This window comes from Gadus chalcogrammus, chromosome 4 (genome assembly GCF_026213295.1).
Source record: "Gadus chalcogrammus isolate NIFS_2021 chromosome 4, NIFS_Gcha_1.0, whole genome shotgun sequence".
NCBI lineage: Eukaryota > Metazoa > Chordata > Actinopteri > Gadiformes > Gadidae > Gadus > Gadus chalcogrammus.
In genome coordinates, this window is record NC_079415.1 from 8,328,338 (window position 1) to 8,345,383 (window position 17,046).

A 17,046-nucleotide genomic window follows, 5' to 3' on the forward strand; every position below is an offset into this window, starting at 1 on the left:
ATTGGAACAGCAGCGGACTCGATGACGTCACCACCTCTGCTCGTCCGTTAACTGTGCTACGGCCTCATTTAGGCATATACTACTGAACAATATAAACAAATGATATAAAACAAAATCCCAGCCTCTTTCATTTTCAAATAGTATGTAAATATTCTGAATGAATAACAATTGAAAAGATATGAGTGTCCTGTCATGTGTATAAGCTATACACACACACAGGCCCGCCGACAGGGGGGGACAAACGGGTACGTTGTCCCGGGCCCTGGACTGGCCCTTGAATGGGGGGGGGGCATAACTGGACCCCCATGAAGTTGGGATTAATTATTGTATGTATACTTCAAAATGTGTTGATTTAGAGAAGAAAAGTGCTTTATTTGCATTCAATTAATGACTCCTAGATTGTTTGCCTTCATTGCCCTTGAAAAAACGGCCAATAACCCCCTATCACCCCTATGCCAAAATGGTTTGGTCTTTGGAGAAGAAAAAAGACGACATCATTCCTTTAGTGGTCAGTGCGCGAGTTGATTCAACATGCACAAGTCAGGAGCCCTGAAAAAAAAAGAAAGGTGAAAAAGAGAGGAAGAAGCCGAAAGCCTGAGGGGATCTCTTTATAAATAATAATAAATATTTCAGAAAAGACTCAGGTGATGCTGCAGCCGGTACCAGTAAAGGCAGCTGTGCAGCACAGCCAGGTAAGACACGGCCAACTTTTCCAGCCCCGTCGTCAAGTAACACAGGCACAGGCGGCGTGTCAAACATATTAGCGCAGCACCACATGAGCAAGTCACACGGAGATCAATATCAGGCAGACAGGGGGCATTGAATAATTTGATAACCACAACGGCTTTATTACACTGTGTTTCATACGCCTATATCTAATTGAATCTTAGAATATGCACATTACCCCGCAAATAGGCCCATGTCCAAATCAAATGTTTCAGGCAGGCACGCGCTGCGCACTCCAATCAGGGTGAATTGATTTGAGAATCATTCCCAGTCAGCTGAATTACAGCCAGTGTAACGCGGCTCATGGTTTAAAATAAGCCAGTGGCATGGCAACATGCGAAATTGCCATTTAGATAGAGTTGGATGTAACGAATGGGTTATAAACGTGACGTTTTGGGGTAGCCTGTAACTTAGTTTCTGATTGCCGTTAACTTGAAACTCGCCAGATGAATGGGCTCCGCCTTGTTCCCCAAACATTCTCTGGAAGTTCAGCGGACATAAACGCGGGTCTGGCGATAAATAAAAGTACCCTTGACATGATTCCCCTTGGTCAAGTGAAAAATGGTCGATGAAATGTGCAGTTAATGAGCTCTAAGTGAATACAATAGCGTGAGTTTTATTGTGGTATGATTCTGAAAGCCATAACTTCACTTTCACTTTGGTTTATCAGTAATAAATGGGCTTGTCATCCCGACGTCATGTGTTTGGGAGCTGCACAAGGGAATTCTGTGGTTGTGTTTCGGCGTTTGACAATTTTGGGAACAAAAAAAAAAACTTAGATTTTTAAACTTTTGTAGTCTTTGGGATAGAGTTAGCCAAGTTGATCAGTCTATTATTTTCTGTGTTAAATCGTCAAATTAAGGGGTTTTCAATTTGTTCTTTTTTAAATGGTTCATTTTGACCCCTGTTAATTTAGATATAGCCCTTTTTATCGAAATATGTTCACCTTTATAGGAGAGGCTAGAGAGGATGAGAGAGAAGAAGAACAGGCTACCAAACAGGATGAGAGAGAGGAAGAACAGGCTACCAAAGAGGATGAGAGAGAGGAAGAACAGGCTACCAGTGAGATAGAGGAAGAACAGGCTACCAGTGAGAGAGAAGGGGAGTAGAGTGAAGGGAGAGAGAAAGAGAAAGACACAGTGATTCAGGGGGGGGGGGGGGGGCCCATTGAGAGAATTTTGTCCCGGGCCCAGCCAAACCTGTCAGCGGCCCTGACTACAACTACTACTACTACTAATAATAATAATAGTGTCTGACAGTGGCGTCACTAGGCTGTTTTATTCGGGGCTAAATCCCCGGATCTAATTTGATTAGCCCCGAATCTTTTTTGTTAAAAAAATAAAAAAATAAAAAATATATATATGTTTTTAGATATTTTGCTGCATGCAGAGCCTGTGCCATATCCACCCGTCGCACATGCTCCCATTTGTTAGGACTCTTGCGTAGGTTACTGCTAGGAATTTCTGTTCTACTGCTCAAGATTTTAAGCCATGAATTGATGAACTTGCATTGAAGAAAATATGTCAGTTTTCTCTGGGCTGTAAATAGGCCAATCTATGAGGTTAAATAGCATTTCCACTATAAAATGATGCAGAAAAGGCACAGATAGATGAATAAGAATCCACCAGAATGCAGGAAATTAAGTGTTTGACGCTCAAAAAATGTTTGGGAGCACCCCCATACCCCCACCTATAATTTGTCCCCAAAAATGTTGAAATGAACCTAGCCTATATGACCCTATACGCAGGTTGTATGCAATATATTCATAGATATGTTGTCTTTACTTTTTGTATTAAAAAGAAGGCATGTCAGTAAACTCCATGCCGGCCCTTAGTGTGATTATCACTTCATCATAGAGCGGCCCTTTGTGAAAATGAGTTTGACACCCCTGATATAGGTAATGTAAGGTCTGTCTCACTTGTATTCATTTTACTCTGAAATAACTTGAATGGAACTTTAGATGTCTGGGGATAAGCAGCAGTCAGGTAGCAAAGCTATAATTACCTGCCTATTTGGTTTATTTAGGGAAAGCATTATGAAAAAAAAATTGCATGTGCAATAAAGTATACAACAAAATTTGCCACGCGCGCACTGTCCTATTCCCTCTTGGGCTAAGCCCCAGATGTTTCAGAAACCTAGAAACGCCCCTGGTGTCTGATTGAGGGGCACCTGCAGCAATCAACCGCCTCAGACCTTCGGTGGAACATAAGTAGTTATTTGAGGAGTTCTCTGTGATTCTGTTCCAGGATCAACAGCTGTCCACATCGCCCCCTCCGCCCCCAGTGGGAGATGCCAGACGTTCAAGGTCTTTAAGCCTTTTAGAAAAAGCTTCCAAGGAATCCGTCGCCTGCTGTGAACTCAGAACTCCCCCCGTGGTGCCCTGGGATGAACCCAATGTTTGTGTGTGAGTGTGTGTCTGTGTGTGTGTGAGACAGTGTGTGTATGTGTGTCTTGCATGTGTGTAATCTTTGTACGAATGTGGGTCTCAGTGTGTGCGTGTATCTCAGTGTGTGTTGGGTTGTGTGTGTGTGTGTGTGTGTGTGTGTGTATGTTTGTCTGCATGTGTGTAATCTTTGTACAAATATGTGTCTCAGTGTGTGCGTGTATCTCAGTGTGTGTTGGGTTGTGTGCGTGTCTCAGTATATGTTTGTCTGTGTGTCTTAGTGTTTGTGTATGTGTTTGTGTTTGTCTCAGTATGTTTGTGGGTGGGTCTGTGATTAATACATATGATTTAATTAATTAATGCATGTTCATACATTGCATAATTGGAATACATTGCCCACTATTAGGTAATATTGGCTTGCAGAACAAAGAAGTGTGTGTGTGTGTGTGTGTGTGTGTGTGTGTGTGTGTGTGTGTGTGTGTGTGTGTGTGTGTGTGTGTGTGTGTGTGTGTGTGTGTGTGTGTGTGTGTGTGTGTGTGTGTGTGTGTGTGTAAAAGCAGCATGCAGGGTTCTTCTGAGGACACCAGGGAACGTTGCATTGGTTATGAGCCTCTTTGGGCCTCTTTCTACTCTCAGATGTTAACTGAATCTGAACTTCCCGCGATCGCATCCCATTTTCTACAGTTGTGCTGTGCACTCATATTATTCTGATTATAATGGGTTTATCTGCCAAGGTATTTCATGGCAGTGCCAATGTCTGACAGTTTCAAAGGGAGTCAACAGAACATCCTGATCTCAACCAAAAGCAATACAAAGTAATACATTTGTTACAACTTGAATTCGAAGTTGCCTACCACCACCAAAGTACATTCATTTCGGAAAACCCCAGCTTTGCTTCTCCCCATTGTTAAGATGGTAATATATTATATGTATTAGTAACTTTCATCTCTATTATTTATTGAATGTCGAAAAATAGTCTTCTGCACTGCTTCAAACATATATTTTTGCCTTTTCTAGGAAGATCTGTTTCCCATTATTGAAAAAAATGGACGCCCTTGGAACGCTATTGACCAATCAATCAACAGGTATTCAACATTGCAGAACCTCAGAATCTCAGAACCATACAACTTTAAACAGTGTTATCTTGTTTAGAAACTAGCCAGAACTGGTGTTAGCACTATGAATGTGTGGTCCAACAAGGTAGGCTACTAATGTTAGCTTTAATATCAGCTGGTTTAATACGGTCATAGAATAAATCAGTTTACATCACTTCATATCTGCTAGCCAGCGTATCGTGAGCTAAACTAAACTTAAAATGCCTCATCACTGAGTATTACTCTGCCATTGATTCTACCCATAAAATGGCGCTGCTAGCTTAGAAACGTCTGTGAAATGTACTTAAAAGTGTCTCCGTTGCTAGGTCTTTACCAAGACTCCACTCACTGGCAGGAGTATTCAACTACAGTTTGTGTTACAAACCAATTTAGCGGCGGGAATTATGTTTTCCGGGTATTAGCAGGATCAAACGTGTTGTTTTGCAGTTTCAAAGTGATATAAATAACAAAAAAATCCATATTTTAGAGCAATTGCCCCGCATCATGACTACATTTTGATTATACAGTTAAAGTGGCATTTTTTGGTATTATTTTACAATAGCAAGTTAGCAACAACGATCAGGGGCCTATCATGAGCTGCAGTATTATTTATTATTATTATTTGTTCTTTTATATACTGGCTCATGATGGGACCCCCGATCGGCGTAGGCCCAAAACAATGTAAATTCTTGGGGCCTACAAAGATCACAGGGCAAGAAAATACTAAGAAAAATCACATTGCTTTGGTATTTGTTGACTTTTCTGTCCATCACTTGATATAAATTGTTGTGGCTTCTAATTGGCCCAATTTACCAGTGACCCACGTGGGGACAATTACTCAACAGCCTATCACATTCTAGAGGAATGTTTTGGCTTGTGATTCAAATCGATTCATGCGCGGGCTTACCTGGGCTGAAGCCTACGACGGTCAGGGGCCTATCATGAGCTTCAGTATTTAACATATATTATATATATTAAATACTGCAGCTCATGATAGGCCTCTGATCTTTGCAGGCCCCAAACAAAAAATCACATTGTTTTGGGCCCATGCAGATCGCGGGGCCTATCATGAGCCAGTATATATTATATATTAGTGCTGTCAGTTAAACGCGTTATTAACGGCGTTAACGCAAACCAATTTTAACGGCGTTAATTTTTTTATCGCACGATTAAGGCAATTCTTTTATTTTTTTCTTTGGTTCAAAACAAAGAAGCCGTAGCCTGACTGCTATGTCAAGGCAGTATGTTTGTATGTTCATCGTTTAATTGCACTATAGGCATTTGTTTTGTATCGTCCTGTTTTGATCAGTAGATGCCAATGTTGTTATCAATAAAAAAACATTTGCACAAGGCAAGCCGATGCACTTCTCCATGTTGATAAGAAAAAAAGAAAAATTTATGGGACAAAGAAATCTAGGGTTATTTAGCATAGAAAAAACATTTGCGATTAATCGCGAGTTAACTATGGCATTAATGTGATTAATCGCAATTAAATATTTTAATCGCTTGACAGCACTAATATATCGATTTTATACTGACTCAGGATAGGCCCCATGTGTGTGTGTGTGTGTGTGTGATATGGATTCCCAAGGCCCGCCAAGGCCAAAGAGGAACCTCTTACTTACTTACTACTACTCTTAATATGCTGTAATTAGGCGTGTTTGTGTTTCTGCAGACATGTTTTCTTTTGGCAATATGGAGTTAAATCAAAATTCCATGGAACATGGTTTTAGAATCACCTTGTCTTTCCTTCAGTTATTTGGTCATCTATAATCTACTAATATAAATATCGTGATGTTATGTGGCTCAGAGAGGGTCACTAATACGTTTTGCACTCTAGACACATGGCATTTACACATTTTCATTGTAAGACCCCCTCTCAGGGGGCCTACGAAACCGCTCAGCCCCAGGGCCCAATGGCAGGTTAAGGCAGGCCTGAATAGCAATGTTACATAATATTGCTTAACCCTCATAAGGTGTCCGGGTCTGTGGGACCCGTTTTCAGTTTTTAGCTTTATAAAAGTGATACAAATAATTATTTTTTTGATCTAAGATTCATTGGCTTTGGCTCATTTTCTGTGAGGAACATAAATCAGAAAACATTTTCAAGGACCCCCCCCTGTATACCCCCCCATCACATTTATACCCGGAGCTAGTTTAAGTGTGGAAATCATAGGTTCTGTGCACCCTCATTTTCCCTTTCTCCTCTCTGTGTGTGTGTGTGTGTGTGTGTGTGTGTGTGTGTGTGTGTGTGTGTGTGTGTGTGTGTGTGTGTGTGTGTGTGTGTGTGTGTGTGTGTGTGTGTGTGTGTGGAGAGTAAAGCAGGTGAATGGGCCCTTGGTGTGAGCACCCACAGTGTGCACCCACTGTTCCCGCACAAGGTTGCAACAGTGGAGCACCCAACACTATCTACACCCATATTCCCACACATTTCACCCTCTGTCTTGCGGGAACCAAGCTTGGGGATCTGACACTCTGTCAGTGTGGTTCCATACCACAACTGATCAAGATGGCAGAGCGATTCTCTGTTCAGACTGCCTTACAGTTGATATTTGAAGAGACAGAGGGTTTTGATGGTGATGCTGAGGAAACAGTTTCAGAAAGTGAGGATAACATTTCTGAAAATTCAGAGTCTGACACTGAGTTTGAAGAGGAGGATCAGCATCAGCCAGCTCCGAAACGTAAAAGACAAATACACAATATACATAATAATATAAAACACAATATACATGCAGCCAGTGAAAAAAATACATATGCAATACACACACAGTGAGACTCTGCCCCTCATGTGTGGTATAGTCTGATATACGTATAATGGCTGTGTTCAAAGGCTTTAATGTGTTGTTCAGACAGATGTTATTGAGTATGTTTCAATTTCTAATGATGCTGATAATTTCCCAGTTATGCCTGATTTATGAGGCATTTCCTTATTTTATTACATGCTAATACGAAAATAAACAAAAACGAGTGGCACCTCTATTCATAAATGTGATTTAACAAAGGTAAAGGGAACAAATTTAACATATGTGTTGTTTATATTACTTGCAATTGGGTTGAAGTAACCATTTGGTGAGTATTTAAAAAAAAAGTTAGATTATGTTGAATTAAAAGGCCTAAAATGCAATGGGTCCACCAGACCCAGCAGCACCTCCTGTGTAACAAAAAAACGAACACCCTATGAGGGTTAATAAAGCTTTTCTTGACTTTTCTCGATCACTAGAAGAATTGTAAACAATTTGGACTTTAATTTGGACCGAAGATCTGATGCAAAATATCAGTCATTCCAGCTTAAAAGTGTATTCCTTGACCTCGCTGCCAGTGGATCACATTGTAAAGTCCAATATGGGCACAGGAAGTAAATTGCCTTTTTATACGTGAGAAACCTCAGTACCTATACACAATGCAAAAAAATGTGTTCAAATGTATTTGCCCAATTCAAGGGCATTCAAGAAAAAAAGAATACATTTCTATAGCCCATCATTTTTTTGGATGTTAATTAATATTTATGTTTTTGTGACTTTTCACCTATTTCAATCATCACCTTTTCATACCACACAAGTGTGGTCTTTGTCATTTTACCCCCCTCTTCCTCCTCCACAATCTTCAGTTCTCCGTCTCTCTCTGTCTCCGCCAGATCGTCCACTTCACACCAAAAAGGGGGGCTAAAACAACAATGTTAAGCATCTCAAGGCCAAGCGGGTGTAAATGAAGATAAAAAGCCAGGTTCCCAGGCCCCCACCCAAGGATATCTACCACTGCATCCCCGTCTGGTCTCGCCATACCTCCAACGACACTCGCCGCATCGATACCGCTGTGCCCATCACACACTACACGTCCAAACTTCCAAAAAAATGGCCCTCAGCTTTGTCGCCATGACAGTCCTGCTGGGCTCTTCCATGGTGGTGGCGCTCGTAATTCAGACGCCGAAGGAGGACCTCCGAGGGGATCCCGCCATCGCTCCCCTCTCTGCACACCAAAGGTTAGCGTTTGAAATGCCTTCGTCTTATGGTCACATGCTTTTGTTCATATTCTCAAGAGATTGTAAAGCATACTTATCGGACGGATCAGTCAATCATTATTGTGATGTGGTTGGAGAGCAGGATTTTTACAATCTGCATTTTGACATTTATTTTTTATAAATTGCATTGGGCCAGAGGTGATGATTGCATGGTGTCAAGGGCACATCTCAAATGTAATAGCACGCTATTCGGTGCAGGCAATACTAGTGTAAATAATGTTTACATGAGACAAGTCAAAAAACACATTGATAAGTTTGCTATACTGGTCAAAAAAGACATTTGAAAGATATTTATAACACACCAAACCTTGTTGCAAATTTGACCGCTGGTTGACTTTTCAATGCAATGGATCAAGCCACTACTCGATTAGATCCCATGTGTAAAATACATGGCTGTGTCTAGTTCTGGGTTGCTGTGTCTGCAGGTGCCAGAAGGCTGCTCTGCCATCCATCAGGAGGAACCTGCTCAAGGCCCTGAACCTGAGGGCGGAGCCCCAGCTGCCCATTGGTCAGCTGGAGGCTATCAGAGCGCAGTGGAAAAATACCTTCAGCGCCATTGGCCACAGCTCCAAGGGCACCACAGGTAATGGAACAGGACATGTTCAACCCAAACACAACATTAGTGTAAAAGTAAATAATAGTTACTTTTCTATTTAGTCGTTTGGCGGATGCTTTTATCGAAAAAGAAAGTTACAATGATTACTTATTAGATGTATGTTGTTTATGGGCTGGTAGGGGTTAGTGCATCTCTCTAACAAGGCAGACTATGAACCTCTCTAAAGTCTGATGTCACACGAGTCTGAATCCTGGTGGATCAGGCCTTTGTGGACCAGACCACTGCAGACATCCACTAACGGTAATTTGTTTCCTTCTGTAGAATGTCTCCCTAACAAAACATTTTTCAAATGGGCGTTACTCTGCCCATTGCAGTCCTTGCAGATTAGGGATTCTGCAACATTGTGGTTAGCAACCCAGAGGCTTACCCAGGCGAACCACTAAACCTTTCCCTTTCCCAAATGATTAAAAATGACTCTAACAAAGAAAATATCTGGGTTTGTTGAGTTTGTGCTCTACTTTAGAAGATCTCTAAATTGTACAAGAAGTGGTTCATGAGTTTGTTTGTACCCTCAGGTTCAGCTCCGTCTGACCACTTGCCTGCAGTGGCACCTGGAGTCGGCAACGGCACAGACCTCCAGTGTTGCCAGGTGGCATCTCTAATCTCCCTGGAAGGTACAACCCGTGGGTGTGTGTGTGTGCGTGTGTGCGTGTGTGCGTGTGCGTGTGCGTGTGCGTGTGTGTGTGTGTGTGCGTGTGCACATGTGTGGATGTATGTGGAAGTATTAATCAATGTCGTTTGCTGTGTGTGTCAGATCTGGCCTGGGACAACTGGGTGATCTACCCTGAGAGCTTCACGGTGGTGCAGTGCACACCCTGCGACTCCAGCAACGTGCACTGCCCAGGCCGTCCGCCAGTAGCCGTTCACGACGTCCCCTCGCAGGTACAGTTCACACTCAGCTTCGACTGGGTTTCGTTTTTTATCAATTGTCTAAATTGAACCTGGAAAATGGGTAATTGAATAAACCAAAAAAAATAAAAACGGAAAACCTGAACCATATTTTTGTCGGTTTAATTCAAATCAAATCCAGATCCTACAACTGAAATGTCTCCGGTAGTTATGAACTCATTGATCATAAATGAAATAATGGTAAAAAGCACTCAAGACTTTCCCCTATCACACAATGTTCTGCCAATGTATACCCACAACCCTCCCCCCCCCCCCTCCCACCCCTCTCTTCCAACGGTCATTTTTAGCTCCAGTGCTGCGAGCCAATCTCCAAGGAGACGGTGCCCATTGTGTACATGGACGAGCTCAACTCCCTGGTGATCTCTTCTGCGGTGCTGACCCGCCAGTGTGGCTGTGGGGCCGAAGTCCACATAGTGCCAACTGAAGAGTAAACCCCCCAAACAAATCTGCCAAAAATGGGGGGCAGTTTTGTGAAAGCTGATACTTTTCAACTGTGCTTTGGTTATACATTATTTGGTTATACATTCATGTTCTCGTATCTCTGTTTTTTTTTTGTCCATTTTGATTAAAAAATATAAGATCCCATTTAAGATAATTAAATGGGTTAAGCTTTCGTTTCAATTGTTAGATAACCTATTGCAGGGCAACTAATAGAGAACCTGCCTCAGTGGCCAAACAGAACATACCTCCAGTAATACAGATTAGCCGAAACATTAGCTTGTAATGTTGGATAATTGTGAGGAATATGTTTGGTTTAACTATTAATACTGTGTGTACACAGAACTATTAAAAGCCAAGTCTTATTTCACAACACTATCTGATTAGTTGCCAGGGAATAAACCCTGCAAACCCTCTGAGGTCTAATGTTCCCTCCAAAAATGTGAACACAGTGCAGCACGCCAAAGTCCATAACCTTTCACAAAGAACAAGCTTTTTAAACGTAATCAAAGTCAGCTTTGTATATGTTCAGCAATAATGCATGATGCACTGACCGTTAAACCAACATAATGCAAAGGCTGTACTTTATATATTTTTTTTCTTCATAAATAATACAGCTCTTCCATGTTTCCTGCTCCCTTGTGCTTGAGTTAGCTTCATAAATGGACAATGGAATGTACAGAGCGAGAGTCTCTTATTCGACAGATCTCCATCGTGGACACCACTCAGTGCCTGATGGACTGCACTGTTCTGACCTTTGCCAAGATCATGGAACTGGGAGATAATAGGAGCATACATCATCTGCGCTCTCATTCCCATGGCAATGTTCCAGGGACGTGGTGCTCTGCAAAGGCAGAACACAATAGCTATTCAGCTGCATAAAGCGTTGCCTTTTTTTTAAATACAGATAATTATATATCTGGGATAGATAATGCAATTTCTGAAAATAATTTAATCGTGTTTTTGCTGTGTACACGTTCTTTTAGCAGAAAATATGGAACATGCAATTGTCAACAGCAAGTTAGAACACATGAAGCTTATGAAGCAACTCATGGTGTCGTCTTCCATTTAAACTATTCACAAAGATTTTTTTCTCTAGTCTTGGCTATGGCACAGAATTTATTTTTGATCAAGTGTTTGCTTGCCTGTTTTAGCTTAATACCTTGCTACTTTTTAGTTTTAAACCACTAAATTGATTCTATTAATCCCTTCACAGTATATTTATAGATATATAACATAAGCATATATCTCTCACAAAACCATTAATATCTTAAGTATGTTATGCAATGTTTGAAAAGGACCTTCCTTTGTTAGCTGGTCCGTTATAACCTCTGATAATTGTGCACTCATCACTTAAATAAACATGACTTTCCTTTGAATGTGTTTCAGTGTTTTCCAATAGGGGGGGGGGGGGGTTAAACATGATATGTCATAGCTGTCACTGCCATGGCAGCTAAGCTATTAAAGGGAAAAGAGAGACAAATGCTGACACACCCTCTATATATTCCTCTGCTAACAGAGTCACAACTTCAAACGGTGTTGCGCACTTCCAAAAAACGTTTCACCATTTTCCGCTTTCTAGGATACTCTGGATAGTTTTCAACTGGACAGCATGTCAACATATCTGAGCCTATGGATGCACGTCGGCTGCCTGTCTCTGGTGCTGGTTGCCGTGGGGACAATGGAATGTACAGAGCGAGAGTCTCTTATTCGACAGATCTCCATCGTGGACACCACTCAGTGCCTGATGGACTGCACTGTTCTGACCTTTGCCAAGATCATGGAACTGGGAGATAATAGGAGCATACGGATGAAAGACTCTTCGCAGGAAGAACAGAGAAGTAAGAATGGCATTTTTAATAACTGCGACAGTGATTGGCCGGGTGCTGAAGCAAAGAGGTCTAGTTGTTACTATATTCCAATCATTCGACCATGCTTTATCCACTCCAGGGCCGTCGCTGGCTATAAACTGTGTAAACAACAGCTAATAGGCCCCAGTGCCACATGGGGGCACACCTTGTTTAGATTTTGATGCTTAAACAATCCTAATATGTGTTTTTGAAAAATGTTGCTTTATGTAAGGATTCCACAAAAAAATAAAATCTTTAGAAATTCCTACCATCCCCCCCCTCAACAACTGTCCCCCCCCCTCGTATATATATATATATATATATATTAAAAAATATAGGGCTAAAGAAGATCAGATAGGGCCTTGATGAGATATTAGTGTAGTTTCCCTCCATCAGTGATGGATTTAATAAAATAAAATAAAATATTGCATGCATTTAATCAAACGTATTTTGCCACGAGGGCAAAAATGTGTGCAAATTCTAACACCAGTTTCCCCTCTGAAGACCACACGGATTACTGCTGGCCGCTGGATTTAAAGTGCACGGCGGGGGAGCACCTGCAGCAAGCGTTTGTGCTCATGCCCGTGGATCAATATGTGGTCACGCACGTGGACCTGACGGTGAATGGGATTGGGCCTGTCGAGGGGACGCTGAACGCACACGAGGGTCCGACCATGCTCCCCGACGACTGCGGCCTCCGCTATGACGTCACGTCGGTCTACCAATCTACGCCCAGGGAGTCCCAGGGAGTGGGGTCGGATTTCTGTGTCCAGGTGTTCCCCCGGAAACCCCTCTCTAGGGAGGGGATGTTGAAGTGCTTCCCTTTCCTGGTGACCGTCTGGCAGAAGGGCGATCTGGCAGATCAGTCCAAGCTGGAAGGAAGGGGCTAGAGGGTAGCCCATTACTACCCCCCTAACCCTTATTGCAATTCAATATTTTCAATTCACTTCTATGCTTTTATAAGACGGTTACTATAACGGTACCTTTATTCTACCTAGTTCGATTTCACAAAATAGTCACAGAGCAATACAAAATGTTATAATTTATTGAAAACTTCTTCTTCCGCCAAGTTATGTAGTTCCTCAATTGATATAAGGTACCGGAACTGTCCGTTTTATAATTCGCTATGATGACCAGTTAACAGTGTGAACTATTCCATACAGATAATAAGTATGGAATAAACAACAGTTACGGCGTTATGGGTGGACCTAGGACCACCCACTGTTCAACAGGCCCACCCAAAAGTTTTGTTCTTCAAAAAAAGTTTAATATATTTAAATTTTTGGCAAGAATTATTAAAAATCGGCAAACAATCTCATAATTTGTGATTAAATAGCCTAAATATTCATTTTTTAATTGAAAAAAATACTGTTTTTGTCTTTGTTGATGTTTCTGCAAAAGTTCAGCAGACAGTGCCAGACAAGCTCTGATAACACTGCCAATGACATCCTGTACAGTTGAACACATCTTTTCCCAGTATCAACCGCATTAAAACACCGAATAGGAGGGTAACCCAAACCATAACTGGAATCCTGGCGCCGTGCCTGCTTATTACTGAATTAACTATTGTCAATTAAAGCTTAATTAATATACCCTTATTGTAAAGTATTACCATGTAATTTCCCCCCTGCTGTACTTTACAAATAAATAGTTAGCTAATACTTACAGGGCTTTAAGTAGGATACCAACATTAACATTGACCTAAATAAGTAGGTGTGCGTTTCCATTCCGTTTTCAGATTAATCTGAAATTTGAGGCGCAGGTTTAAACAGTCAATAATATGACTTTATTTTGGGGCCAGGCTCAGAAGCCAGTGCACCAGGGGCCTGCCCCATGGTTTGAGAAACCCTGCACTAGAACGAGGATGTCGTGGCATCGTTTACTATGTCTCTCGCTGCAGATCAGTCACACCACTACCAGGAAATTGAAAATGTTGATTCTTTTTAAGCTCCTTCTCAAGTTCAGTCTTTAAATAATCGTGTTGTTTGGGGCTCCTCAAGTCCATACAACAATGTCCCTGTACTGCCTCCTATACTGTTCGCAACCGAAACTTCCAGAAACTATATATTTAAACTGTCCGCTTTATTTATGTAGCAAATTTCAAACATAAGAATGTAGCTCAAGGTACTTTTCAATACAGAGGAAAGACAGAGAAAGAACAGTCTAACCGTAACAAAAAAGAAGAGAACATAATGCGGTTGGATCTAATTGTGGTAGGCCTAGGCCTAATAGTCTCTGGCAATTATATTCTGGCAGAAAATGTTGTGTCCGTTTTGTGTACACTTTCACTAGGACTGAAAATAGATAGGCCTACATAATAATTATGTTTCGGTGATTGGAAACCGACCAGACCATACCTGTTGGTGCCCTTTTTGGTGCCACAGACAAGTATATGGTTGAGTTAGGAAAAATAGAGAGAGAAAGATCGATAGAGAGAAAGCATGCTTGTGTGTAGAATTGTATCTGTGAACATAGCAGAGAAGTAGCATAGAGAAAATCTTTGAAAAGGAATGTGTTAATGTGCTGAGTTGTTGTTTGGCAGAGTTGTACCAGACTACTATTCAGTAGTTGACGCTCATTAAAACTTATTTTTTTGTAAAAATAATAATAAAACATATATCAAGCCAATGGGGTCGGAATGGATTCTTTGGACTTTAAACGATGACATACTGTGTTTATTTTGTTTTGTTTGAAGATCACGCTGGTGGCGGGCTACGTCAGCTAGCAAGCTTTTAGCATTGCCTCTTGTCTGATAACTAACCCTGATCCACACGATGACGAGTCACCGCTTTAGCTGCAGGGTTACATGATTTCACACACAGCATATGCTCGCCCGCTCCAAAAATAGACATAGGCCTACCTGATCTGCTGTCCAACTTGGTGACTGCGTCCTTAAGGGCTGGCCCCCAGACAGAGAGGATGCCAAATCCTAATTGCACAGCTGATTTAGTGTCTAGGGTTTCCTAGGTGAGTGACTCCCCACCGGGGGTCACTGTAGAGATGCTGAGGCAGGTTCCAGGTGGGGGAACTTGTGAATATTTTTAATTTATGAAACAAAGTGCAGATAATTGCGTTATTGTTCGACATCAATGACAGAAACTCATCATGAATATGTATGACTGCCTGGATTCAAGGTCACTCATTAGCCATAACAAATAGAGAAGCGTCTCAGATTGGTCCTGCATTGACAAAATGACGTGGACCTTTGCAGAAGTCCGCCGTCAGGTCCGTCAATGTATTTCTACGTGAATCAGGGGTCAAAATAAATCACACAATCCATCCATCGTTTTGACCGGGTTACAGTTATTGTTCAAGCTAATTGGAGAGGGCAGAAGGCCTGAAACAGTTCTTGCAAATATGGAGGGGGTGTTCATCATTGTTATCACTTGTTTTTACTGGAATATAATTTAAAAGTGATGTCTATGTTCACTTTTATTACGCTTCTGTTTGTCACAAATTGCATGGCTCAGCCGACTTTCTCTTCAGTTATTTTGTAGATTTATCTCTCTGCATACATTTCTTTTTTCCCCCCAATATATTATTGAAGATTTTATTTTTAGATTTGAATAGCTTTGATTTAAATAAACTCATAAAAAGGTTTTTCATAAATACAGGAAATCTTTATTTAACATTTTCGTGTACAAACGTAGACTTCAAATGCCTACCAAACATGGATGCTCTCAGAATACAGAATTTGTTTACAGTTCTACAACAGGAGCACTGATGCTGGAACAGTAACAGGACATTTTTAAAAAATAAAAAAGACTGTTCTAGTAAACAAATCCCATCATCATTTATATCTCAAATTGTATCATGAACAAAAGAAGCCAGGCCTTTTATTCATGAGCGGTAGTGACATGGCAGACAAAGGGAGATTGGCGTCATGTAGCGTATGCAAGATGTTCAAGAGACACGTGATATGGGTATTGATGTGATGATATTTTTATTTTTACATTAAATTAATTCGTTCCATACACAGTTCCACACTCAAATGGTAGCTTTATATAGAGGGCTATATTCCATATGTTTGCTTAATTTCAAATTATGTCGGCATATTGACTTTTCTTGTAGAGGGGTGATGTATGGAGGACACATGCAATAGAGTGGCGAAGTCACGCCCCTTCCGGTAGGGCTCATGGGACCTATGAGATCGAAAAATATGAATGGGTGTCAATGGAGAGAAAATAATTATTTTCTGGTCCCGGTCTTTATATGCCCTGGATTACACATATGTTGTTTGTGGATTTAAAGGATAATTTTTCATGCAAAGAGTTCGACCGTTTATGGTGCAATTGTTCAGATAAAGGCTGTAGAGAAAACACAACGAGAAAGACTACACGGCTCGTATGTGACGTCACGCTCCCTGCGACTGGCGTGGAGAAGACCGACAATCTTCCCATCGGCCTAACTGAAACTCTGCACGTGCCCCGATTTATAATGGTTTTCACCTCTTTCGATGCTTTTATCCTCCCCTTGGAAAAAGCGGTGAAGTGGGGCAGAGAGATCGCCATCTCTGTGCCGAGTTCCAAGGGCGGGTGTGGTGACGTATATCATATGCGTCTAGAGCAGCGAAGAGCTGTAGTTCACAAAGCGGCCTCACATAAAACCTAAAATTATCAAACTTCTTCACGAACATTTTTAGTTTTCTTTGCATGAAAAATTATCATTTAAATCCACAAACAACATATGTGTAATCCAGGGTATATAAAGACTGGGACCAGAAAATAATTATTTTCTCTCCATTGACACCCATTCATATTTTTCGATCTCATAGGTCCCATGAGCCCTACCGGAAAGGGCGTGACTTCGCCACTCTATTACACTTCAACAGACAAAAATATGGGTTGATTTGAGAATAACCCTATTTTATTTGAGAGTACGTAAAAGTTGCCCCTCCCTTAGCAGATAATGACAGATGGCTACTTAAAAGAAACTACAACTATACAAGCAAGGATCAACCTTCCATCAATTGATTAAAACTTAATCAGGAGCCACAATAAATAAAAAATGTC

The 17,046-nt window shown here is 41.2% G+C and overlaps 3 protein-coding genes across 5 annotated transcripts in view; all 3 read left to right on the forward strand.

Annotated features, from left to right (window-relative positions):
• si:dkey-1d7.3 (transmembrane protein 132D) overlaps positions 1-17,046 on the forward strand; it is an 83,226-nt gene that overhangs the window by 53,196 nt on the left and 12,984 nt on the right. The window lies entirely within an intron of this gene.
• On the forward strand, positions 509-11,563 carry LOC130380284 (uncharacterized). Of its 3 annotated transcripts, XM_056587443.1 has the most exons (8): positions 509-692; positions 2,973-3,031; positions 4,127-4,194; positions 7,838-8,182; positions 8,647-8,804; positions 9,353-9,451; positions 9,592-9,719; positions 10,034-11,563. In XM_056587443.1, the coding sequence occupies exons 4-8, from the start codon at positions 8,055-8,057 to the stop codon at positions 10,175-10,177; spliced, it is 657 nt and encodes a 218-aa protein (XP_056443418.1). In that variant the 5' UTR covers positions 509-692; positions 2,973-3,031; positions 4,127-4,194; positions 7,838-8,054; the 3' UTR covers positions 10,178-11,563. The 3 variants fall into 3 exon arrangements, with proteins under 3 accessions (XP_056443418.1, XP_056443419.1, XP_056443417.1); XM_056587444.1 differs by lacking the exon at positions 2,973-3,031; XM_056587442.1 differs by lacking the exons at positions 2,973-3,031; positions 4,127-4,194.
• LOC130380286 (uncharacterized) lies at positions 11,620-14,689 on the forward strand. The gene is made up of 2 exons (XM_056587445.1): positions 11,620-12,025; positions 12,539-14,689. Exons 1-2 carry the CDS (start codon positions 11,797-11,799, stop codon positions 12,922-12,924), a joined length of 615 nt encoding a protein of 204 aa, XP_056443420.1. The 5' UTR covers positions 11,620-11,796; the 3' UTR covers positions 12,925-14,689.